Source organism: Acomys russatus, chromosome 16 (genome assembly GCF_903995435.1).
Source record: "Acomys russatus chromosome 16, mAcoRus1.1, whole genome shotgun sequence".
Classification (NCBI taxonomy): domain Eukaryota; kingdom Metazoa; phylum Chordata; class Mammalia; order Rodentia; family Muridae; genus Acomys; species Acomys russatus.
This window is the reverse complement of record NC_067152.1, coordinates 11,042,354-11,069,951: the sequence shown is the minus strand read 5'-3', so window position 1 is coordinate 11,069,951 and position 27,598 is coordinate 11,042,354. Positions and strand designations below refer to the sequence as shown.

The window sequence follows — 27,598 nt, the reverse complement described above, 5'->3', positions numbered from 1 at the left end:
TATGTTTCCACCAACAGGATTCAGACACTGGTGAGGTGCATGACATATAAATCAGACTTCAACCATGTAGACGAGAACACAGTTAAGAATGGAAAATCAAAATATAAAGGACTTGAATCTGAAGATGGTCTCATGGAATCAGAACTGTTCCACATGCCCTGTAAAATTCACCTCAAACTATGATGAAGAAGAAATTTTTCCCTTCTTATGGTCACTGTACTTTTTGGATCTTTTAATTATAGAATTTAACCTGTATCCTAACCATAATGGTCATTCAGAACTGCAGATGGAATGCTGCTATTTTAAAAATTAAAATATGTGATGCTAGTTTAGCAATAAGGTAGAGGTTAACAAGGAAACACTCGGCAGATGGGAAAGCTGGGAAGTAAGCTCCTTGTTATATATAGAATGACACATTTAGTAGATTAGTTCCTATAAAATGGAATCCTTGTTGCATTATTAACTAAGTCTGAAAAAAAAAAATGGTAAGGACCAGGGCTGTAGCTTAGTGGACAGAGTACTAGCCTAGCATGCATAAAGCTCTGGGTTCAATCCCTAGCATCCCAAAGGCCAGGACAGACTCAATTCAGGTGTCTTTCCTGGCCCCTACCCCACCCTTGGTTTTTTTGAAACAAGGTTTCTCTGTGTAACAGCCCTGGCTGTCCTGGACTCGCTTTGTAGACCAGGCTGGCCCCGAAGTCACAGCGATCTGCCTGCCTCTACCTCCCGAGTGCTGGGATTAAAGGCATGCGCCACCACACTTGGCTTCAATTCAGGTGTCTTATAGCACAAAGGAGTTAACTTCCTAGGAGCAGAGCCAGGGACAGCCATGTCTAACTGAGAAAGTACTCTCCTATATATCAGGGGCAGCACAGCTCCTGCACAGAATGATTTGTTAGTTGCTGTGAGCCAATGATTGCTATATATTGTGCACTTTTCTATATAGGAATTCTCCTGCTTTCTTTCTACCATTGTATAATAGGTATACAATAAGAGACAATGAAAAACCCTTAGATCACTGGTCCATGAACCTCACCTACAGATCTTCAATAACCTAGAGACCCTTGATGTGATGTGCATATCTTGCAAAGCGAGGTGACTGTGTTGACTTCAGTCTGTCTTCCTTAGAGAAAAACCACATGTATTCTCAGCTTGAACAAATAGGAAATGGATAGCAAGAACAGACTGGGGCATAGGTTATTCCAGGCCCTCCAACCCTTTTCTTCATCATTTTAGAGAGGAATTTCTCAATTTCCAACTGGCACATTGTTGAAAGGACTCTGCTGTTTGAGGTTGCAGTCCTCCTAGTCCAGTAGTCCTTCTGAGCTTGTCATTAGGTGGAGGAGCCTCACTCCCCAGCAGGGCCTCCTGCTCTCTCTGCCTGATTTCACCTGGAGAGTGTTTTAGGCATAGATACCTCTAACCACATTTAATATGTGGCCATTAACATAGTTCCCTGCTAGCTCTTCCCTCCCTGCAGCTATAGGATAATTAGGTACTATGCTCCTGTTCATATGCTAGGACTCTGCCAAATGCAAATCAAGCATCATTAGAGTGCCTAATTTCAACCAATTATGTACACCTATCCTGGAAGCCCCCCAAGGATTCCTTTATTTACTCCTGAATAAAGTTGAACTAGCTCACTGAAGTAGTTCCCAGAGTGGTCATTCTCCACCCAGCTCACAGTCTTCTGAGCCCGGTGCTTCGCCTTCTGCACCTCCTGTCTTCATGGGCTACTGACCAACAGCCACCCAGGGAAGAGGAGACCCACAGCACATGGCCATCCAGCTAGTGACTCTAAGTCTGGACAATTCTTTTGCTGAGTTGTGATGAAATTGTACGCAGAGGACCATGAAAAGTGCTGTGTATGGTCTACCGTAGCAACAATTTGTGAACTTTGGTTTCTTTAAGAAACACAGAAACATTATAAGAATGTTTTTGTTTCAATCCTAGGTGCAGGATATGGGCTGCTTCATGGCAGCTGACTATAACTTGCCTTGTGAGCTAGCAGAGACATGGTTTTGCCTAATGCAGATAGTTTCTGTGAATGTGTGGCATTTGGATTCTGGGAACTTTTCAGAAGGTATATGAATGCTAGGGCCCCAAGAGGTGGAGCTGGTGGTTGTTCGTAGTCATGGTTTGTTAAGTCATCATGCACAAAGAAGAAACAAGAAGAAATTAGATATCTTGATGGCAAAGACCAAAATTGCCCCAAGGAACTTAACACAGCAGAAAGTAGTCTAACCATAATGGCGCCCCTTTTCGACCCCTGACTTTATTCAGGGATCTCTTTCCTTTCCTCTCTATGCTTTTTTCTCTCTTATGTAGTGTTAAGGGGTTGAAAGGCTAGAAGAAAAGGGATGGAGAAGGGGAGAAGAAAGAAGAACCCACAAAGTAGCAAAGACCAGCTACACCTTATACATAGTGTGCATCTTGCCCTCTACCTGCCCCTCCAACCCAGCTACCATTGGAGCATAATCTTGGAGTTTGCTTTATTATAGAAATCCTGACACCACACAGGAGCAAAGGCTGGCAAACTCTTTGGTGAAGGACCAAGTAGTAACCATTTTCAACTTCGTGTATCACTGTCATAGCTACTCCACTCTCTTATTGTAGCAATAAAATAGTCAAATATATAAGTATTTGAACATAGCTGTGTTCCACTAAAATGTTATTTACAAAAGCAAATAGCAGGCTAGATTTGGTCTATCAGCTACAGTTTGCTAAGCCTCATCTTAGGGAAGAAAAAAAAATCAATAAACCAAGGCCTCTGGTACAAGCCTATATCTGAACTAGGATGAAGAGATCATTAGAAAGTTACACCTCATTTAAACCACTATATTTGAGATGCTTCTATTATAGCAGAAGAGGAGTGAAAATATGAAACAGAAAATATCTTCTAAGACAAAATATAACTTCATTAATTTAAAACTCAGAATGACAGAAAATGAATCATTAATGACATGAAGAGTGGGCCATTCTTCTGGGAAACACAAAAAACCATGTTCACATCTCTAAGCTACAGCTATTTCCAAGGCACTCTTCATGACAAAGAAAACCCTCGTTATACAGAAGTGTGAGACAACTAAGCTCACAGAAACCTAGAGGGCTTTGTAAGAAGTCAATGAACTTGAACAAATTTCCTGAAAATAACTTCTTTTTAGACAAGACCTCACTATATAGCACAGGCTAGCCTAGAATTCTCCATCTTCCAACCTCAGCCTCCTAAGGGTTAGAACTCTGTGTCACCATACTTAACAGAGCACTTGATGTTAATCAATCCAGCAAACTATAAGCCATTTGCTCTTCATGAATTTGTTAAAAATCTCAACATGTCTCTCTTATTTATCTTATTCAAAATAAAATGTTATCTTTTCTATTTATTTACTTATTTGGTTTTTCGAGACAAGGTTTCTCTGTGTAGCTCTGGCTGTCTTGGAACTCACTCTGTAGACCAGGCTGGCCTAGAACTCAGAGAGATCCACCTGACTTTGCTGCCCAAGTACCTCCTGACTCTTTTTATTTTTTGGTTTTTTTTTTTTTTTTAATAGACTTTGGTAAGTTTCTTGACAATTTTCCTAAAAGAACAAAAACAACGTAAGATGTTTCTCCAAGAAACAGAAAAAAATCTTATCCATTATCTAGAATCATTGCTTATACGTCTTCCATTCCCATAGTAGTGTATGGGCAGAGTGAGTAGTGTCTGTGTGGGAAAGCAGCAACAAAAGCCTTTAATAGGCACACCTGTTCCATGTGTTCAAACACTGCTGGGGTAGCAATTGCAGCAGGAGCTTCTTCAATGATCTTCTGGTGCCTACGCTGTACAGAGCAGTCACGGCCAAACAAAGAAATGGCATTGCCATATTGATCTGCTAGAATCTGGACCTCCAGATGACGAGATTGCTTTGCTAGTCTCATTACAAATATAGGTGATCCGGGGACTTCAGCTTGAACCTGCGTTGGAAAAGGAAACAAGATTCTTTAGTAAGGATTTTTTTTTTTCTATAGTAAAAAGTTGCTTTGATTTCAATAAGCAGATGCCTAAAAGTGTCATGGACCAGGTGAACAGTGGGAATACAGAACGGAAGAAGTATAGTCCATGCCTTTGTCTAGCTTTAACGTGCTGCATTCTTAGTTATATCACCAGTATTAATTAATGGATACAAAAACAAAACATCCAGTATGTTAAAAGGGCAAACAAAATACTTGAAAACACACACATAAACAAATCCCACAACAGGGCAAAAATATCGCCATCTACTCAAGACAGTCACATACAGACTTTGCTCCTAATTAGATGCTTTCCTAATTTACATCACAATTGACAAGGCTGAAGTCAAAAGTCTTCCATCTTGAGTTGTGAGACGCACGTCAGTAGGCACAGAAGTCTTAAATCACCAATTAATTTTTGTTAGCACTTCAAAGCTATCTCAATGTTTTCTGGCTTCTCGGGTGTCTACTGAGATTTCAACTGTTACTCACCCTTCTTCTTTCTCCTCTTCCTTTTTCTTTTTTCCCCCCAGGATCTCACTGTGTAGCCCTGGCTGGCCTAGAACTCACCAATATCCACCTGATTCTGTGTCCCCACTACAGGGATTAAAGCTGTGTGCCACCATGCCTGACTCAATTGTGAATCTGTTAATCTTAACCTTTTGCAAGTAATCTTTTTGCTCCAACAGCTTTCAAATTGTATGTATGTGGCTCTGTCTTTCTTTTTTCCTTTGTGTATGTGTGTGTGTGTGTGTGTGTGTGTGCGTGTGTGCGTGCGTGCGTGCGTGCATGCGTGCGTGCGTGCCTGTCTGTTTGTCGGGGGAGGCAGGTGGCAGATTTACTCATAAGCTTAGATGTGACGCTTGTATGATTTTCCTTGTATTTACCATGCTTGAGACTCAAAGGGTTTTGGTTTTTTGTTTTGTTTTATTTTGAACTAGTGCTTGGCAGCTTTAATTAGTTTGAATAAATTCTTGGACATTATCTCTTCAAACATAGCCTTCTGCCCCATTATTTCTTCAAATACTGTTTGCATCATTCTCTTCCTCATGCTGAGTCTTAACGTGTATGACGCTAGATAACACCACTATACCCCACATCTTTATACTTAGCTTTTCTACTTTAGTTTGTTATCTACGTAAGTTACTTTAAAATTCGGTGGCCTGCTCAAAGTGTCAACCTTTAACTTCCTCAGCATGCTCAGCTGCACAGTTCTTCTGCTTCTTGCAAGCAAATGAATAGCATCTGGTGGCTCAGTAAGCTCTTCCACAAGTCTGGTTTGTGCTGACTGTTGGCTGGTAAGTGGAGACCGCCTCAACCAGAATGTGCTCATTTCTGTTAGATGCAGTCTCTCATGTTCCAATGGGCTCTTCAGTGTGGTACGCAGCACAGACCAAGCCTCTTCAGTACAGTGTTCTTAGAGAGTGAGGGTGGAAGCTGCATGTCCTCTTCAAGTCTAGGCTCCAATATATCTGTATCATTTTTGGCCACTTAACAGTGAGCTAAGCAAGCCACAAAAATGGCAACAATTCAGGGAGTGAGGAAAGATATGCCACCTCTCCACGGGAAGAATGGCACAGTCACATTGCAAAGGGTGTACATACAGGAATGGGAGGAGCTATTGTGGCCATCTCTGCAAACAACGTACTATGGTCCACCCTGTGGCCACAATAATTCACATACCTCCCACATGCAAGGTAGACTCACCCCCTCCCAAGACCCCCAAAGTCTCATCCAATCATGTCATCAGGCGTGACTTCCACTGCTCTCATGACTCATGTCCAGAAACAAAAGAGTTCCCTTCGGTGCAGCTCCTCAGTCCCATTCTCTTCATCCAAAGACCTGAGAACTAAAAAGAGAAGTTATCTGCTCCAAACCCCAACACTTAATGATGAGACTGGGAGAAAGAGCTGCAAAGGATATTCTTGTTCAAATGGAAAGGACTGGAGATACTCAGTAGTCTCTGGTTTCACAGCAGTCTTGAAATCCAAATGGGTATGTGTTTATGGTCTCCTTTACCCAAAAAGCAGAAATGGATGTTTTGCTTGCATTTATGACTATGTGTGCCTGGTGCCTGAGAAGCCCAAATGGAGGTGTCAGATACCCTGGGACTGGTTGTAAGCTACAATGTGAGTGCAGGAAATCAAAGCTGGGTCTTCTGGAAAAGTCCATGCTCTTAAGCACTGAGCCATTCTCCAGCCCCTTTTACTATCGAGACAATGTCTCATATAGCTAGGCTGGCTTCAAACTCAGCAGTATGTACAGCCATGTATAGTTTATGTGATGCTGGGAGTCAAACCCAGGGCCTCATGTATGCTAAAGCAAGCATGCTACCGAGATACACTCACAACTCCTCATCTGTTATAGTGATATTCAGTATTAATAGATACTTTCAATATTTTGAGATCTTCTTAATCCGATTCATAACTCTATGAATTACATTATCTTTGAAGTTTTAAAAATTACTGTAATTTAATTACATGTACATCTGTGTGAGGATATGTGCATAACAGTCCAAGTGCCTCTAGAGGGCAGACAAAGGCATCAAATGTCTTTGAGCTAGAATTACAGGCAGTTGTGAGTCACCAAATAGTGCTGGGAATGGAGCTCTGGTACTCTACAAGTGCAGTAAGCTGTAAACAGCCAAGTCATCTTTCCCGCTCTAAACTGTGTTATCTTTAAAGTTATCTCAGATAATGGTTTTTGCCAGCTGTTACACTATTACAGAACATGAATAAATATTTTCTTCAGATTCCATCAACAATACTTTACTACTTTCTAGACTCATTAGCAGTGTGCTCACCATTCCTACAATGTCATTAATATCCTTCTGGGCATATTTAACCCATGAGCTAATTCTAAAGGTAGTGTCACATGTTTTTCATGATGCTTGCTATCAATCTGTGTCAACTATGCACTGACAAGAGTTTCCCCTTACTGTGTGTGTTTGTTTGGCATTGCTAGAGATTGAATCTGGGGCCTAACGTATGCTAGGCAAGCATTCTATTACTGCTGTAGCAATAAACTTAAAAACAAAACAATACAACAGCAACAACAAAAACTAGTGACTTGGGAAAGTATTCTGAGCTAGACGTAGCTGGCAAACTTGTCTCTTGTGCACTGTTGTTATCTAGAAGCTCAACTAGGGTTTGAAAGTCTCATAAAGTCTCACTGACTTATTCAAACGTGGTGCTAACAGTCACCTAGGAGGACTTGGAGCCTGAGCTGAAAGAATTCTTCTCTGCTTCACATGGTCTCTCTCTTTCCCTAGTAGGGTAGGATGGACTCTTCATATGGCAGTTGAGGGCTCATTCCAATAAGGTAAGGTATAAACTACACAACCACTTGAAAAGTAAGCTTCAGAATTTACACACCATTTCTGCTGCCTTCTGTTGGTCAAAATAAATCAAAAGGACAGTTGGAATCCAGAGGGTGAGAAAGAGGATTTCTCCTGTTGATAATAGGAGACAAGATCTTGTGCTGTACAGTAAAAGGTATAAAGAGACAGGAGTTCTCAGGGTCAGCTTTGCAACTAATGCACTGGTTGGTTTTGTTTTTGTTTTTTTAGGTTTGTGTGTGTGTGTGTGTTTGATTTTTTTTTCCCCCCCGATTGAGGGTTTCTCTATCCTGGACTCACTTTGTAGACCAGGCTGGCCTCAAACTCACAGAGATCCACCTGCCTCTGCCTCCTGAGTGCTGGGATTAAAGGCGTGCACCACCTCACTTGGCTCTTTCTTCAATTTTATCTAACATGCTATTTAATTCTTATACTGATGCCTTAATTTTAGTTACTGTATTTTCAGTCCTAGTGTTTCTTTTTTATGATTTCTAATTCTCTGCCAAAATTTTCAGCCCTGGCTTTAATTTTCTTAAATGTACTAAGCATAGTTACTCTAATGCCCTTGTCTGAGAAGAACTCTATTATCTAATTCCTCTTTGGATCTGTTTCTACTGACTTTTGTTCCTGGATTTGAATCATGTAATTTATATACCTACTTACTTTTAATTCAGTGTTTAATATACCACATGAAAGAGATCAGTAGTAATAATCCCAAGTTCTACATATAATCTTCCTCTGCAGGATGGCCTTTGCCTTATGCACGCAGATGGGTAGGCACACTGGCAATTGTTAATGTAATACTTGAGTCAAGGTGAGTACTGTGGATCTGAGAGTTAGTCCCTGTGAGGGTTGGTGTACTTCTGGTTCACTCTTTCTCCTGTGCTACAGTCTTTCAGGGTCCCACTATACAATGCGAGCATCTTTGGGGCCTCCAAAACTACTTGCTCAATCATCGCTAAAGTCTAAATTTTGTCTTCTTAGCCTTTAAAACAAATGAAAATTCTGACCAGTTTTGTATTTTTCTTCCTCCTCCTTGAGGCTTTTTGAGGCAGGCTCTTATTATGTAGACAAAGTGTGACGTTAATATTCTCCTGTTTCTGACTCCTGAGGTCTAGTGTTAAGTGTATGAGCTACCATGTCCTCCTAGTTGTTTTACCTTGAACTAGAACCGGCTCATCTCTGAGTTTTTCTTTCTCCTCTTATAATTCTTGGGTTTTTTTGTTTTTGTTTGTTTGTTTGTTTTCGTTACTTTGGTTGGTTGGTTTGGTTTGGTTTTTCAAGACAGGTTTCTCTGTGTAGCTTTGACTGTCCTGGAACTCTGTAGACCAGCCTTGGCCACTTACTGACAGAGATCTACCTGCCTCTACCTCCTGAGTCCTGTGATTAAAGGCATGAACGACCACTGCCCAGTCTTTTATATTTCTTTACTGTCTTCAAAAGCTTCCTATCTTTTAAAACTGACTAAAGAATTGAAAAAAAAAAATCTAACCCAGTTTTCTTTTTTGGTTCCCTACAATATAACTAAGTAAAAAATAACCTTAACTTCTGATCCTCCTGCTTGCTCCCTATGATACCACCCTCCTGCTTACACCTCCTGGTGTGCGGGTGTGCGTGTGTGTGTGTGTGTGTGTGCGCGCACATGCGGGTACATGCCTGGGTGTATATAGCACTGCTGAGAACACAGGCATGCACCACCATGAATTGTCTATACAGTATCAGAAATTGAACCTAAGGCATCCTGCATGCAAAGCAATCATTCTACCTATTAAACCATGAAACCAGGCACATGACTCAGCAATTTTACTTGCTTTTTGGATGGAAAGATTGATTTTAGCTGGCCATTATCAGAAATTAAGGACTTCCTCATATAACAAATTATTAGTGTTCTAGAGTCTTCATATACTTAATTCCAAGCTAAGGAGTGGCTATGGAGCTTGTGTTATATTTAATTTAAGTGCTTTTATATTATGAGAGCAGGCCTTTTTTCTGAACTTCATGAAACATTAATCTACCTGCAAAATTAAACTTTACCAGAGGAATATGATGAAAAAGACAGGTAATATTAAACTTCTGACATTCAAAATAAAATGCAGTAAGGCAATGCTTTTGTAATTTTATCAAACCATAGCTTTTCCTCTTACCTCTTGACAACTAAGCAAGAAATATGCCACTGGATGGTTTTTTGTTAAGGGAGTGGGGCAAATAACAGATAAGTAGGGGTGTCCACACAAAAAGATGGCACAAAACATAAGAAGGGCTGACAACAAGGCAAGGTCAGACTTGTGCCCATTTTCTCTTTTCTGACACATCTTTCCCTAAGTACCAGTAGAAGGAAAAAAAGAAATCGAACACGTAAAGGGAATTCTTAGGGAAAAACAAGGAAGAATTTGCCTCCCTTTTACAACTTACCTATAGCATGGCACACTGGGCAAAGGTAAGGCAGAGAAATGACAGGATGAGCTCTCTGAGGCACCCAGTCTAAACATAGTAAGGACCCACTATGAGCTTCCTGTGCCGGGGTGTGATGGCCACACAGCATATGCTGAGGGCCCAACAAGATAGAGGACATGGTAGAAACTCAGTGGACTCCAGGCAACTTTATGTGAAATAAGGTAAAGCCTATCAGAGAGTGTGGCATCTGGCCAATGAAAAGGCAAAGCAATGTTATCAGCCCATCATAACACACCCTTACCTGCAATGTCAAAACAAGAATACTGAGTGTAAAAAGACAATCATCTCTTCTTGCTATAAAATACTGTGAGCAGCACACACCACATAGAGAAGAGCTATCTTCTACATAAGAAAAACTGGTGTTTGAATTACATATTTGAATAGAATTTATATTAAATTAGATATTTCATTAGTTCCCTCCACTCCTGTAAATAATCAGGAAAAGGCTATAGACAAAGCTTAGATTACATACACAGAAAAATAAAACACAGTGTTTTCTGTATATCTAAGTTACAGTGTAAGTTAAGTCGCATGTCTCTGATATACACAGTAGCTCAAGCAAGCAAAATCAGCTGTACTCTACCTGTCTGAAGAGGTTAGGGAAGTCATCTGCATTGTTGACCTTTCTGATTCCCTTCCCGCCTCCTCCCTCTGATGCCTTGATCATCACTGGATATCCAACTTCCTCAGCTGCCTTCAAGAAAAAAGAGAAAAATAAAAGAGTTCTATTGGTAGAGAAAAAGAATTGGTATTTTCTACATTTAAGAATATAGTCATTGGGCTGGAGAGATGGCTCAGAGGTTAAGAGCACTGTCTGCTTTTCCAAAGGACCTGAGGTCAAGTCCCAGCAACCACATGGTGGCTCACAACCATCTATAATGAGGTCTGGTGCCTTCTTCTGACCTGTAGGTGTACATGCAGGCAGAGCAGTGTATACATAATAAATAAATCTTAAAAAAAAAAAAAAAAAAAAAAAAAAGAATATAGTCATTGAGCCGGGCGTAGTGACACACGCCTTTAATCCCAGCACTTGGGAGGCAGAGGCAGGTGGATTGCCAAGGCTACACAGAGAGAACCCGTCTCGAAAAATCTAAAAAAAAAAAAAAAAAAAAAAAAAGAATACAGTCATTGAAGACAGGCATGGTGGAACATGCCTTTAATCCCAGCACTCAGGAGGCAGAGGCAGGCGGATCTTCATGAGTTTGAGGCCAGCCTGGTCTACAAAGCAAGTCCAGGACATCCAAGGCTACACAGAGAAACCCTGCCTTGAAAAACAAAACAAAAGAATACAGTCATTAAAGAGCTATGCAGAGTGGCTCACACCTTTAATCCCAGCACTCAGCAGGCAGACATAGGTGTGTTTCTTCAAGTTCAAGGCTAGCCTGATCTACACAGAGATTTCTAGGACAGCTAGGGCCACATAAAGAGAACATATCTTAAAACAAAACAGAAAGAAAGGGAGAGAGGGAAAAGGAGAGACGGTGGGAAAGGGGAAGGGAGAAGGAGGGAAGAGAGAAAGGGGGAGAGAGGAAGAGAGAGATGGAGGGAGAGAAATATAGTCACTAGCAAGGGATGGTGGCACATGCCACTGATCCCAGTACTTTAGAGGCAGAAGCAGAGAGATCCCCTATGAGTTTAAGGCCAGCCTGGTCTACATAGTGAGTTCCAGGACAATCAGGTGTATAGAGAGAGAACTTGCCTTAAAAATAAACAAGTTAAATAAACATATATTTAAACCTAAAAAAAATATGTAATCATCAAAGGTTGGAGAGATAGCTCAGTGGTTATGAGAGTCTGCTCCTCCTCCAGAGAATGTAGGCTCAGTTCCCTGCACCTACATGAGGCAGCTCACAACTGCCTGAAAGTCCAGCTCCAGAAGATCTCATACACTCCGCTGGCCAAGGGCACCTGCACACATACACATGCAACTAAAACTGTCTCCATGCATCTTTGGGACCTTTGCTGTGGCAGGCTTTGCTTCTACTTTGTTTTAGACAGCGTCTTTTCTTCGGAGCTTCCTATGCTAAGCCAGCTCACCCTCAAACTGAACATTAGTTTTCTGACTGATTTTGATAATATTTTGATATTTGTTACTTTTATAAAAAGTAGGATCAGGCTGGGCAGTGGTGGTGCACGCCTTTAATCCCAGCACTTGGGAGGCAGAGGCAGGCAGATCTTTGTGAGTTCGAGGCCAGCCTGGACTACAAAATGAGTCTAGGATAGCCAAGGCTACACAGAGACACCCTGTTCTTGGAAGGCGGGGAAGTAGGATCAGAAAAAAAATCTGGATACCGAAATTTCTGACTTACCAAGTCTTATGCATGTGTGGTTTGAAGCTATGCCAGAACTGTTCGTTTATATGAAGTGAACTACTTAAGTCTTTTTAAAAAAGTTATTCAGGCTGTCAGAGTGGCCAGGCAACGATTCTAAAGTTCTAATTACATTGGTTACAGACAGACTCAAATAGAGCCTTGGTGAAATTAAGTATCATACACCGCACTGAATACTATGTAGTCATGAGAAGAAATAAAGTAGCTTTCGTTTTTAATCCACGGAAAACAATCAAGCCATATTAAAGCCGATTGGAAAACAGTTAATAAAAATTCTAAGTAATCAAATCATCCCTTTGTGAGAATATTCCAGGCTGTCCAGGCTTTGCAGCACTGTACCAATAGCTTTTAAAAGCATCCTCAGAAAAGGCTTTTTGAGAAAGACCTCTGCTCTCTATCCCAGGCTGGCTACTTAACTATACAGCTTAGGCTGGCCTCAAACCACAGTGAGCCTTCTGCCGAGTCTTCCATGTACTATGATGAGAAACATTTATCACCACACCTAACAAAAATAACCCTTCTAAATTTTAACTTGTGTCAGTAGATTGTTCCTTCTCCGAGATTCTTGTCTATACCCACATTAAAAAAATGTAATGGGAAGATAAATTTTATCAATTGGCAATTGGTGATGAACAGAGAGGTAGAATTATACAGACACAGAAAGCACTAGTTACTTCCCAGCTCATTGTCCTGTGGAGTATACACAATACATTTCCTTCAAAAGGGGGTTGGGGTTGGGGTGGGGGTCAGGGCTTGGAGAGACAGCTCAGCAGTTAAGAGCACTGATTGCTCTTCTAGAGAACTAAGTTTGATTCGTAGCATCCATATGATGGCTCACAGCCATCTGCGACTCCAGTTGCAGGGGGTCCAATGCCATCTCCTGCTTTTATGGGCAATGTACACACCTGATACACAGACATACATGCAGACAAAATACCTACCTATACACATAAAATATTTTTTTAAAGGATAGCCTGCTGAAGCTGGTAAAGTAGACCTTTTTAAAAATATATGAGGTGGGAATTGTGGCACATGCCTGTAATCCCACCACTTCGTAGGCTAAAGTAGGAGGACCATAAATTCAAGGCCAATCTAGAGTATGTAGTGAATTTCAGGCTAGCCTGAGCTACAGGATGAGACCCTGCCTCAACACAGGACAAAACAAAGCTAAAAGAAAGAAAATGACTATATTAACAGAGACGATTTCTTTTTTCCTTTTTTGAGGGAGGGAGGTGGTTCAAGACAGTTTCTCTGTGTATTGCTGGTTGTCCTAGAACTTGCTACATAGACCAGGCTGGCCTTGAACTCACAGAAGGGTCTGCTTCTGCCTCATGAGTGCTAGGATTAAAAGTCTACACTACCACTGCCCAGCTCAGAGGTGAATTCATGATGGGGAGTTTCGTCACACACACATACACACACACACACACACACACACACACACACACACACACACACACACACACACTCTTTCTCTCTCTCTCTCTCTCTCTCTCTCATTAACAATAATCAGGCCAGACTAAAATGCTGTATCTTCTTAAGATGCAGCTTAATCATCATCCAAGAGGCATAACTGAGGCTTCCAACTAGCTCACAAGTGAAAGACAAACAAGCTGGAGGGAACTGTGAGGCACTAAAGGGTGGTGGAGAGAGAGCCACATACTAATCTGTCAGCCTCTCTGGGCTCACCCTTCACTCCTCAGAGGGAAAAGTTATTTGACTGGCCAATCTGGAAGAAGAAACTGGGCATGTTTGCTCAACCTCTTCTGAAATCAGCCCAAAACACAGAACACATGCTTTGTGAGCTCTCGGGCATATAATAAGCTGAATGACAAATGCTGTCTCTACGGTGGGAAGTCTAGTTATTCAGCACGGCCAGTTACCAGATGTGAGGGAGGAGGCTAGGCAACTACCTCTCCACTCATCCCATAAATTTCACTGTTGCTGCACACATAAGCCATTCTTGCGAATACCTCTGTACCAGTGAAGCTGACGGCGAACATGCGCCTGCCTCACCTCTCAGCTTTAAATTCGCAAAGGGAAAGGGGTGGCTGGTGGCCGTCATTCACACACTAACAGCTGACAGAGCGGGAAGATTCAGCACCTCCTTAAACTGAGTTGACCACCCAAGAAATGCTCTGAGGTCACCAGTCCCCTTCGAAACTAAACCATTTAAAGTCACTTCCTCCCCCACATACTATTTGCGCTGGCCTTAGAACATCCATGCTAGCATGGATTCCTGTATGTGTAACTAGAATCGACTACCCCAGGGGTCAGTACCTTACCTTCAGACCATCGTCCACATCCTTCACATAGCCTTTCTCATACAGATCCTGCGGGACATTTAAAATACGTTTCGAAAAATCATTTTCTTGCCAATCCACACGAAGACCTACAATAGACAATAATGATTGAGACCATGAGAGTCCGTGTCGATTAATACTTGATAAGCAGTGGAGGCTGGTCCTGAACTTGCAACTCTCCTGCCTTTGCTTCCTGGGTGCAGGGATTGCAAACACGTCCCACACATTTGGTTCTACGATACCTTCCTTTAAGAGCTATCATATTTACCAAACCTGAAGGCAGAAAAGGGTGAGGGGTAGAAGGTTGCTGTAAAGCCTTGCTCAGGGCCTGGAGATAACAGTACTTAGCTATAGCATGGGCTAGTAGTTGGGGTCCTTACGCTAGAAAAAGCCAGGAGAGTGAGCAGGGTCCTAGTTGTACAAAAGCAAGGATTGGGGGGAGGAATGGGGGGAGTAGCAGGCAAGGGGAAAGGAGAGAGGGAGGAGCATGGCAGATTTCTCACAGCAACACACAGGCAAAATGCCTCCAATGTTTTCAGGCCTGCTCTGGGGCCAGAGGTCCGAGAAATAATTCAATCTTTATGAGCCTTTGGAAATGGCAATGGCGGTTTTATTGGTCTCAGCAGAGTCATGATTCTATGCTCCCTGAATGTCTCTGCATTCAGCTCCAAGGGGAACACTACAGTCTCTCCATCCAAACAGGAACAAATTCAACCTCTTAAACTATTTGACCCAGCAGGTCTGCAGAGGATATGGGAATCCCCTGGAGAGCCAGAGGAACCTCAAGACAATGGCCATTCCTGTTTTTAAAAGTTTTTAGTGTGTCTGCTTCCTGCGTGTGAGTACAAAAAAGGACAAGTTCATATTATTATCATTCATTTAAAAAATCCACATGACACTTCAAGGAATTGGCAAGGATAAGATTTCTCAGGGTTTTTGGTGGTTTTTTTTTTCCCCCCTTTTTCTTTTTTCTTTTTATCCTTCTACACCATAGGAGAAAGGTGACTACTGACCTCTTCTTCTGTGTCCATATAGAACACAGGCAAATACATACATATACATACTTACCTATCTACTTTTGAGACGGGGTCTATCTACATAACCCTGGCTGTCCTGGAACTCTCTATGTAGACCACACTGGCCTCAGACTCACAGAAGATATACGCCTGCTTCTGCCTCTCGAGTCTGTTAAAGGAGTGTGCCACGACCACCCAGCTGACATTCTATTTCTTACCAAGTACCTCAATACCATCTAAAAGAGCTTAAGCCCAGGCCACATATTCTACTTAGCCTCTCTGTACCTTAAGATATAAACAAGAGGGCTAGTGAGATGGCTCAGTGGATAATGTGCTTGCTATGCAAGTGTGAGGCTCAGTTCAGATCTTCAGAACCCATGTAAAAGCCAGGCAGGTATGGCGGCTGCCTGTAACTCTGGCACTCAGGAGGCAGACACAGGAGCGAGACCTGGGTGGGCTGGCTACAACACCTGAATCTGAAAGTTCTAGGCTAAGTAAAAGATATTTCCTCAATAAATAGAGAATGGCAAAGGAAGGCCTTTGACACTTTGGCCTCCATGTCTGCACTCATACATATGCCCACATACATATATGAGGCATACACACACACATATATGAGGCACACGCACACACACCACATACACATATAAAAATTAAACAAACAAAATGCCAAGAAATAATTTCTTACCACTGCCACTCCAGGGAAGAGTTGGGATGCCTGCAGTTTGGGCCACGATAGAAGATGCAATCTTATCCCCCAAAGCCCACATAGCCTGGCTTGGAGGGCCTAAAAACAAGACAAGACAAGAAAGAAACCTTAACAGCAGCGTCTCTGCCTCCTTTTGGTACATGTATTTGGCTTTGTAATTATTTTTATAGTTGTTTTGTCCCAATCATGACATGACATATGGTGACCACTACATTTTGATTTATCTTTGTATTATTTCTAGAATACAAGGTAGTAACCTTGTTGCACTCAGGGAAAGACCAATATATAGAAATTTGATCTTTAAGTTCCTGAAAAATAAATACAGTTATTGTGATTTGTGGCCTACATTAACTAAGTAACAAAGTCACTTCTCTAAACCTAAATCCTGAAGTAAAGCTGGTAAACCCTCAGGTACACATGAAATATACCTGCTTGGTCTTAGGAAACCTAACAAAGATCTTTCCCTTAATAATGCTCAGGAAGCATCATGAGCATGAAGGTGGGGCTGACACAGAAACACCAGATCCGTGTAATCTCTGTTATTTTCTTTTGCCGTGATAGTAGGAGAAAAGCTGAAAGAATTAGCTCACTCGTAGAATATAAATCATATATTTAAAGGCAAAGGTGCTGCTCATATCTGAGGACATGTCTAGCAGACAGTCACTTTACTATCATAACCAGGTCCTTCTGCATGCTATCTTAATGCCAATGGCAATGTTTGTAAACAGTCAGTATTTCAAAAACCTGTCTTTTTAGTATCTCAGATTAAAGAACTCAGGAACGGAAAACATCCTCAAGATCAAGTAAAAGAGAAAAAAGAAAAAGAAAAAAGAAAAGCGAAAGAGAGAGACCTCGCTTTAGAGACGAAGGGTCAATGATGGAACATGCCTTCTGAGGCAGAGGCAGGGAGGTCTCTGAGTCTGAGGCTAGCCTGGTCTACAGAGTAAGTTCCAGGACAGCCAGGGCTACACAGAGAAACCCTGTTTTGAAAAAACAAGTAATAAAAGAAAAAAGAAAGAAAGAAAAAGAAAAAGGAAGAAAGAAATTAAAGGGTTTAAAAAGAAGTGAAGAAGGTTACTCTAAGAATTGCTTACTGACATAAAAACAAAAGAAAGTGGGCTGGAGAGATGGCTCAGTGGTTACAAGTATTCCAAAGGTCCTGAGTTCAATTCCCAGTACACACAATGGGAGCTCACACACTTGTCTGATGCTGTCTTCTGGTGTGCAAATGTACATGCAGACAAAGTACATATCACACACACACACATATATATACATATACATATATTTTTTTAAAAAGAAAGTAATATTACAGAGTAGAATATGGACAAAACCCACACAAGAACTACAGGAGCATTATAGTTCATAAAAGCTTACCCATGAAAGCAATGCCATTTTTTAAAAGTAGCTCCGGAAGCTTGGGATTCTCAGAGGCATGACCCCAGCCAGCCCACACTGCCTACAACAGAAAAACAATATGAATTATTCTTAAAAGTGATACCAAGAAAACTACAAACTATAACCAGATTGGCCCTACTAGATGTGGCACAACTGTTCCACCGCAGCCCAGTGGCAAACCTTGCACAGAATAACAAGTCCTAAAGAGGGCAAAATCAAGTAGCTCAGAAAGACACAGTCTTGCTCTTTAGGAAATGCAATTCACTGCCCACTGGCTAGGCTCTAGAGCATTCGAAAGAAACCCTGGCCACTGGCCTCCGACTGCATATCTATGGTAAAAAGGTCACATAAGTCTAACAGTGGTTCTCAAGTTGTGGGTCATGACCTCTTTGGGAGGGGGATCAAACAAAACTTAAGACAGGAGTTGCCTACGACCATTAGAAAACACAGAGGTTTACATTATACATAATAATAGCAAAGTTAGTTATGATGTAGCAACAAAAATAATGTTATGGCTGGAGAAGGCTCACCACAACATGAGGAGCCATATTAAAGGATCACAGCATTAGGAAGATTGAGAACTACTGGTCTAGAGGATTTTTCTTTCCTCATTGGGCTTTAAGATATTTACTTAAAAAAAAAAAAAAAGATATTTACTTTAAACTTCCCAACACAATGTAAAAGAAATTATTTTATAAAACAATGCCATAGTTTAGTTAAGACAGTCTGCAGGAAATCATCTTATATGTGCTTGGTATAGCTTGGAGGTAAGATGCACAGAATAGAAGAATCTCTGAAAGATCTCTCCCAACATTCTATTTCTATTTTGTCTAACTATGCCTATGCCTTCCTTTCCACGTCTTCTTTGTCTGTTTTAGTTATTTTATATAAAGGTATTTAAGAATTTTCCAGGGCTGAAGAAATGGCTCAGTGGTCAAAAGCACTGGCTGCTCTTCCAGAGGACCTGAGTTCGATTCCCAGCACCCACACGACAGCTCACAACTGTCTATTACTCCAGTTCTAAGGGATCTCACACCCCCACACAGACACACATGCAGTCAAAACATCAATGCATATTAAATAAAAAAGAATCATTTAAAAATTTTAATTCCAAAAACAGACTTTACATAAAGCTCTCTGGATACAAGTTCTAGATATTTGACTAAGTGCAAAATGAGCAGATTTGTTTCTCCAAGACTCTTACTTGTACAGGGATCCTTTTAGCAATGTCAAGAATTAATTCCACATTTGCATAATTGTTGTTGTTTGGGCCTCCAGGCACTGGAACATAGTGATCTGCCATTTTAATGTATTCTGAAAACACAAACAAATTAATGAGGAGAATGCAATTTTTCTTCCAAATTATTATGATATAATAAAACTATGGTAAAGATGGAGATTATCCCCAGTAACCACAGAATACATAACAAATTTTAAAATAAAATTAACGGGATAATTTCTATAACACTCTGTTGGAGATTCTGAATTTAAACCACATATTAAGGAATCACCTAGAGCAGCAGTTTTCAAACATTCACTTTAACGTTCTTTCTTGCTTGTCTTCTGCAGAAGGAAGCATGGTGACGCCGAGAGAACGAGGCTACACATTCAGGAGGTAACAGCACTGTCTTTACAAAGTCAAGCTCGGGAAACAGAGTGGCACACAGCTACAACCCCAGCATAGCAAGCAGGGGAAAAGAAAACGCCAAGTTTGCGGTCAGCCTGGGCCACAGTGCCTCACATGCTTCAGACAGGTCAAAACTGTCCCTGTCCATCCCAGAGACAGCGCATGCTCTAGCACCTCTGTAACCGTATATAACAATAAACTGTAGTCACTTCACAACACGTTGTGGCTCTCCCTTCCACATTCTGACAGGACATAATTTTATTGAATATAATTTTTAAATGAATGTTTAATAGTATAGTAGTCTATAATTCATTTATCTTATTGATGGAAATATTTACTTGAGAGGACTTAAAATTTGGAAATGATTAAGATAATATATATCCTGGGAACAGGAGAGATGGCTCAACAGTTAGGAGCACTTGCTTTTCTTGCAGAGGACCCAAGTCCAAGTTCCAGCACCCACATGGCAGCTCATATTTAACTCCAGTTCCTGAGACTCCAGTGCCCTCTTCTGGTCTTCACAGGTAATCAGGTAAATAAATACCTAGTATAGTTACGTGCATACACAAAAGTAAAATAAATGCACACAAAGTAAAATAAATCTTAAAATACTAAGTATTACATATCCTTCTATCATTGTACAATTGTATCTTTGAGATCTGTTCCTATGAGTAAAACTATTAAGTCAAAGGATATTCATGTTTCTATTCTATATTTTCATTAGCAATATGAGTGACAAATCAGGCCGGCAAGACAGCTCAGTAGAGAAAGCCAATCGCTGTAATACTTTACAACTTGAGTTGAAGCCCTGGCACTCACACTCACATGGTAGGACAGAACTGAGTCCCACAAGTTGTTCTCTGACCTAAACACACACACACACAAAATAAATGTAGGAAAAAACTGAATTGCTTACACTTCCACCTGTACAATATATTTTTTTCAATTTTGACACTCCCACTGCTTTGATTTGCATTTCTCTAGTTATCATTGACACAGAATCTTTTTTCATATGCTTATTACTTCTTTTATTTCTTTTCCTTTTCTCCTTTAAATTTATTTTATTGATTGATTTTTGAGATAGGAATTTTCCTATGCTACCAAGGCTGGCCCTGAGTTCCTAGGATCAAGCAAGCCTCTTGCCTCAGCCTTCGGTGCCTGTGACCACAGCCTATACCACCACACTTGCTTTATGTCTTCTTTTATGGACTACTTATTCATAATCTCCACACATTTTGTATGAAATTATGTTTTTTCCTTATATTTCAGGCAAAAACTGTTGTCAGTGTTTTCCCATATTATTGTCTATCATGAACATATTTTCATTTTTGCTAAGATATAGCAATTAAAAATTTTTTGAAATTTTTGCTGTATTTACTATAGCATATGAGTGTTTTGCCTATATTTGTGTCTGTGCACCATGTATGTGCAGTGCCCTCAGAGGCCAAGAGAGCGTTGGATCCCCAGAACTGGAGTTACACACAGTTGTTAGCTGTCATTGCAGGGCTGGGTCTTCTGCAAGAAAAGCAAGTGCTCTTAACTGTTGAGCCATCTCTTCAGACCCTGGGATATATATTATCTTAATCATTTCCAAATACTAAGTACTCTCAAATAAATATTTTCATCAATGAGATAAATGAAGTATAGACTACTGAAATATTAAGTATTTGTGTTATCTGAAAGGACAAGCCATCTCTCCAGCCCCCAAAATAGCAATTTTTATGTAGTCAAATCTACATAACTTTTCCACTGTGGCTAGCAGCCACAGTGTCACTTACATAAACCATATGTCACTTATATCACACACAACAGAGAGAGAGAGAGAGAGAGAGAGAGAGAGAGAGAGAGAGAGAGAGAGAATTCAGTGATATTGATTGATGCCAGATAACAAGATTTCAAAGTTCTATACAAATCAATTGCTTTTATTAAGGACAATGTGGCTCAATCAGCAAGTGTTACTTAGCATGCATAAAGGCTAAGAGACCTTGGGTTAGGTCCTAAGCAACACATAAATTTAAGTATGGTAGTGCATGTCCATAATCCCAGCACTTGGGAGGTAGAGAAACAGAAGTTCAGAATCCTCAGCTACATAGCTAGTATGAGGAGCCTGGATCATGAGTAGAGACAGTACATTCAAGAAAACAGTAAAGAGAAAGTGGACAAAGGCACAGAAGACAGGTCATGTGCAGCTCAGGAGGAACTGACACACACAAGATGGCTCAAAGGGATGATGGTGTCGATAATGAGACTTGTCTTGAACATGATGTCAGAGTTGAAGACGCCCGCAAATGGATGTTTGTTGTTTCACTATAGCACTGGCATAGCCTACATACAGATTACATTCTGGGTATGACAGGAATGAATATGAGCTGAACTTATTCTTAAGAGATGTGGGAAGCCAGGCACGGTGGCACACACCTATAATTCCAACAGTAAGGGAGGCAGAAGCAGGCCTCCCTACTGTGAGTTCAAGGCCAGCCTGGACAGCCAAGGCCACACAGAGAAACCCTGTCTCAAAAAACTAATAGTAATGGTAGTAGTAGTAGTAATAATAATAATAATAATAATAATAATAATAATAATAATAATAATAATAATAATAATAATAAATTTATTGTATTTACAACTTAAGAGATAGAAGCCTTGGAGGCAGAAAAACAAACTCAATTTTAATCTTATAAACTGTACTTCTTCAATTCCTACTTCCTGTAACTACAAGCAATAGCAATATTCTAGAATATATTCTCTAGTAATTAAGGACACTGTCCTCAATCTGCCAAGGACTCCTTGTCCACTGGCCCACATAGACTCAACCAATTACTAGTAGTAAACATTGGGAATTATTTCTCCCTAAGCAGCACAGCTATAGATTGTTTACAATGTATTAAGTACTAGAGATTTAAAGGCACAGGAGAGTTGGGTGTGGCAGCTCACCTTGTACTGTCAGCCTTTGGAAGTTAGGCAGAAGGAATGCTAAGAATTCGAGGCCAGCAGGGGCCTGTCTCAACACAAGCAAATATATAGGCAGGGCTATAAACAAACCCTGTAAGGGACTTGAGTATCTGCAGGTTTTGGCATCAGTAGAGGGACACGGGGCAGTCTTGCACAGTCACTGAGGATGACTATACTCAAGCCCATCCCATTAGTTCATGAATCATTCACCTTTGCAGCTTTTCTAGAAATCACGAGATGGTGTTATGAAATGGGGCTGGTGACGTGGCTCAGCAGGTACGGATGCTTGCCTTGAAGCATGATAACCAAGTTTCATCCCCAAAACCCACGTGGTTCCCACACAACATACTCTCTCTCCTCCTTTCCTCCCTCCCCTCTCCTTCCCGTCCTCCCTCCCTCTTCTCCCTCCCCCCCCCATACACATACACACTTTAAATTTTGAAATGGACTATTATCATCCTTCTTAACCTGTCAATTTTGCCTGCTCTCCAACAGTCTTAAGAGGATGAATCCCACTCTTCACGCGAATAACCAATTCTCTTATCTAAAATTTTTCACAATTTTTAAATTTTTTTAAAATAATATTTTAGGGATGGGTGTGGTGGTGCACGCCTTTAATCTCAGCACTCGGGAGGCAGAGGCAGGTGGATCTCTGTGAGTTCAAGGCTGGCCTGGTCTACAGAGTGAGTTCCAGGACAGGAGTGAGAGTAGAGTCATACACAGAAACTAAATACTGGGCTGGAGAAATGGCTTAATGGTTAAAGAGCATTCATTGGTTGCTCTTCCAGAGGATGTGGGTTCAATATCCAGCACCCACATACCATCTCACTTCCAGGGGACCCAAGATCCTCTCCTACCCTCTACAGGCACTGGGCATACAAGCAGTACATAGATACATATGAAATCAAAACACCCACATACATAAGATAAAACAAAAAAGAAACTAGATACTACGATGGACTTGAGATGGTAATTGCTGATACTGGATAACAGGTCGATGAGAAAGGTTCATTGACACTATTTTTTATAAGCTTCGTGTTTTAAAATTTAAAACTTAACTGTCCAATATGTATATGTACACAAAGACACAAAGACACACACGCACACACACAAAGATGAAGCCTGACGTCGATTGATGAGAAACAAGGCTCTCCTGGCAAACACTACAGTGTACCCTGAATTTTAACAAGCCACATGTAATCCCCGAGGAGCACTGGTGTCATACCATCCCTGGCTGTTCTTTCTTCGTTTTCCCTTAATTCTCACAATTCTTCCCTACTCTTGGCAGGCAGGAGCTCTTTACAGGAGTGTCTTCCTCATCACCTTCCTAAACATTAGATACCTCCTTTCTGTGTTCTCACAGAACCCTTTCACATGTTGCTATTATAGTACTTATCTCATGTTTGTGGAGTGATTAAACAAATGACTAGCAGGCATACTGGTATAAATGGACTGGGGGAGAAAGAAATCTAATAAAGTGGTTTATAATTAGTATCTAAGATCTCATCTTTATCAACTTCCTTTTACAGGTTTCAGATCTCAGCATTTACTTTTCTGTATTTGTGACATCTATTTCAACGTAAGATGGCATAATATTTTAATGATTAATTTTGATTTTATTTTTTAAATTTGTTCACTTTACAGCATAATAACTTTTACTTCTTAGGAATTGTCTTAATATCATTGTCAACATGAAGACAACATTTACAAACCAAAATAAGCAAAAAGGATACTTTTTTCATATGTGTGTGCCTTATGCCTTAAGATAATGATTAAAAAGTGTGTAAGAGAGACTGGGGGGGTTTCTCAGAGGTCAAGAGCACTTGTGGCTCTTGCAGAGGACCCAGGTTCTGTTCCCAGCAACCACAAGAAAGCTAACAACTGTCTGTAACAACAGTTCCAGAAGATATGATGCCCTCTTCTGGCCTCTACAGGCCTGCACACACATGGTACAGCCATACATGCAGGTGAAATACCCACATACATAAAACATAAACAATTGAAGGGGATGAGGTTGAAATAGGGGAGGCACATGCCTTTAGTCCCAGAAGTCTGAAGGCAGGGACAGGCAGATCTCTCTGAGTTCAAGGCAAGCCTGGTCTGCATATTGAGTGCCAGACCTGCCAGAGGTGCATGGTGAGACTCTTGTCTCAAATAAATAAATAAACAAACAAACTACTGAAAACCCATTTGGGTCCTAAGATGTCTCTCCCTCAGTGGTCGGAGGAAAAATGGAAATCTTTATTCTAAAATGCTCTCTAATTCCACATAAGTCATAATGGAAATGTCATTTTCTTCCAAACATTTTCAGATAGACACACTAAAGTATGTGGCCTAACAAACACTTAGCACTGGAAAAGTCATAAACCTCACAGCCCAGATACATGTGTTAAATTTCTACCTCCGTACCTCAGAACACAGGGACATGTATAGTTAGATATAGCACAGCCACTGTTGTGATTCTATTATTGACACATTTTTATTATTTTTTTTATTATTATTACTGACAAATTTTAAAAGAACAATCTTTGCATAGGATTTCACTGGTAGTCTTGGGCTTGGGAATTTCGCTAGGGTAACATTCTCCTACTCACAGACAGGGCTACTCAGTGTTTTTCTTGTTTGTTTGTTTGTTTGTTTGTTTTTGGCTTTTTGTTTTTTAATTTTATTATTATATATACAGTGTTGTCTGCTTGTTTTACCTGCAGGCCAGAAGAGGGCACCAGGTTACATTATAGATGGTTGTGAGCCAACCAACATGTGGTTGCTGGGAATTGAACTCAGGACCTTTGGAAGAGCAGGTGGTGCTCTTAACCACTGAGCCATCTCTCCAGCCCAGCTACTCAGTGTTTTATACCTAAAGTGACATAAAGCTAGTAACTCACCTGCATTGGCTTTAAGGTCTTCAGGTGTAACCATGACAACAAACCGGATGGCACGTTCATTTCGAAACATTTCATAAGACCACCGACGGATAGATCTCATGCATTTCACTGCTGCAATACCATTGTTGGCAATAAGAACCTGAGAGGTAGGGATACGATATGGGATATGGAAGAAAAGGTAGCCAAGAAAGGGAAAGATAGAAAAACAAAGATAAATTTTTACACATTTCGCTTTGTCTGAAAAAGAATTTCAAGCAAGAACTGTTGCTAGTCCAAGCTGCTGAGAAATGGCTCCTACAACATCAAGCAATATTTTAAAATATTTGCTAAGCAAATATTTCAACATGTGCTAGCTAGATCTAATTCCTTTCTAACTTTATTTCTTAAAAAATTTAAATCATAATTTGCTTGTAAATTATTCTATTATAATTACCTATTACTAAGAGACACACTATATATCCAATAAGAAAAGGGAAAAAGGTTACACTGTGTGCTGTTATAACAGTAATCTCTATTGTAATAAGACCTCTTGGCATCAATTGCTGTTCTCCAAAATGCTGAGCCCCAGTGCTTAGAGCTTAGAGTGAAGGAAACTGCTCAGCTTCAAGGTCACAAGAAAACCTGAAGAATCAAAGAATCCTGAGAAATTTCTGTAAATAGACCTTCTATCTCCTTATATATATCTTACAATCATACTCCTGGAACTATCTCAGGATAATAGATACATAATCTACCTTTATTAAGAGAAAATAAGACACTGATGAAGCAATACTTTTAGAAGTAGGAATACTGATTCTTATAGTTGAATCTCCCCCGCCCCTTTTTTTTATTAATTTATTCTTGTTACATCTCAATGGTTATCCCATCCCTTGTATCCTCCCATTCCTCCCTCCCTCCCCTTTTCCCCTTACTCCCCTCCTCTATGACTGTTCCTGAGGGGGACCTCCTCCCCCTTTACTGCTCATAGGGTATTAGTTGAATCTTTTAATCACTATAAACTATTTCAAGCAAGATACCTCCCCCAGCTCTGACACGTTTTGGATAACAATGACATCGAATTGCTTTTTTCTTTGGGGGAGTGGGTTGCGGGGGGAGGACAAGTTTCATTTTATAAGCCAGGTTGGCTGCAAACCCTTGATCTCCCTATGTCCACTTCCCATATGCTTCAAACCACCTGACACCTCAGGTATTTCATGGAGCATATGTGCTCTAAACATCTCAACTATCTGAGAGAAGCCAGTAAGCCCTGAATCTGCTAGACTGTTTAAGCTTCTTCTCTTCGGAACCTCTCTCTGCTTCTCTAAATCCAGTGCTTTCTCATTTGTCTTCCCACAGGCACTATACAAGGTCGCCAATCACTCCTTACACCCTCCCTGCCAGGCTGATGCAGCTCTGCCTGTAAAACCACAAGACCTAGTGATGGTAGCAGTGGTGCAGGCCTTTAATCCCAACAGATCTGCAGAGGCAAGCAGATCTCTGAGATGGCGGCCAGCCTGGTCTACAGAGTGTGAGTTCCAGGACAGCCAGAGCTATACAGAGAAACCCTGTCTCAGGGGAAAAAACAAAAACAAAAAAACAAAACAACAACAAAAAAAAAACAAAAACCACAAGATCTTTCAGAAAGAACATTAAAAGCAGAGTTTCAATTCCCTATCAACTATGACAAGTTACCAGCATTAATATATATATTTATATATTATTTATATACAGAAATATATAACTAGATCAGCAAACAGTAAAATTCTGTATTAGTAACATGCTAGGGAGATGGAAAGAACAGCACTACATTAAAAAGGCAAAGTCCCTAAAAACCTAAATACCATTTTGAACAAACAGAAACAACAAATCTAAGCATTAAATATAACATACTTTAGGCAAAAGAGTTTAGTAAGTGTAACTTACCTTCTCAATCACTTTATTTCCCCCAAAACGTGTAACAAATTCTGCTGGAGAAGCCACAGTGAAATCCCGTTGTGAGTCTATTTTCTTTCTGTCTCGACCTTGTTTGACTAGGTGCAAGCCAGACATGCTGGATCTATACAGAGAAGCCAAAGGAAACTTTACATAGGATTTCTTCACAACACCCATATCTTCAGAAAACCTTCCTTTTCACTACACACTGCACTTCCCCAGGACCACTGTGGGGTCTACATGCTGGCACATTACAGCAAAGGGAACAATCCTCTGTGGATGTGATGGGTCAGGTCCGCCATGCCACCTGGAGTTCCAGGCCAATATGGGCTAAAGAGTGAGACTCTTGTCTCAAGAATATGAAAACAAGGGACTACAGAGGTGACTAAGTGGTTAGGAATACTTACTGCTCTAACAGAGGACCAGAACTCAGCTCCCAGCACCTGGAAGGTGGCTACTCCCATTCAGGGCAACAGCAGTACATATGTGTGCACAGACATACATTCACTCAAAACACTCATACACATAAAATAAATAAACCTAAGGAAGGGGTGGAGATGCTGCAGATTTAGTTCAGTTGTAGACCGAACAATCTAGTGGCACAAGGGACGCCCAAGTAAACTGAAGTGAGCTATAGCTACTTTACTGTTTTGTCTCCCTGGGCTTGCCTTACAAGAAAAGTGGCT

At 40.7% G+C, this 27,598-nt stretch overlaps 1 protein-coding gene across 2 annotated transcripts in view; it reads right to left on the bottom strand.

Moving 5' to 3' along the window:
- Positions 1-27,598, bottom strand: part of Acaca (acetyl-CoA carboxylase alpha) — a 216,077-nt gene that overhangs the window by 157,121 nt on the left and 31,358 nt on the right. Inside the window, exons 4-11 of one of the 2 annotated variants that reach the window (XM_051158173.1) lie at positions 26,904-27,036; positions 25,002-25,140; positions 18,742-18,851; positions 17,517-17,598; positions 16,119-16,217; positions 14,397-14,503; positions 10,365-10,475; positions 3,745-3,954 (exon numbers count right to left, since the gene is read on the bottom strand). In XM_051158173.1, the coding sequence (XP_051014130.1) occupies positions 3,745-3,954; positions 10,365-10,475; positions 14,397-14,503; positions 16,119-16,217; positions 17,517-17,598; positions 18,742-18,851; positions 25,002-25,140; positions 26,904-27,036 (991 nt within the window). Of the gene's footprint in view, positions 1-3,744; positions 3,955-10,364; positions 10,476-14,396; positions 14,504-16,118; positions 16,218-17,516; positions 17,654-18,741; positions 18,852-25,001; positions 25,141-26,903; positions 27,037-27,598 lie in introns of those variants that run through there. The other variant, XM_051158172.1, reaches the window with a different exon arrangement.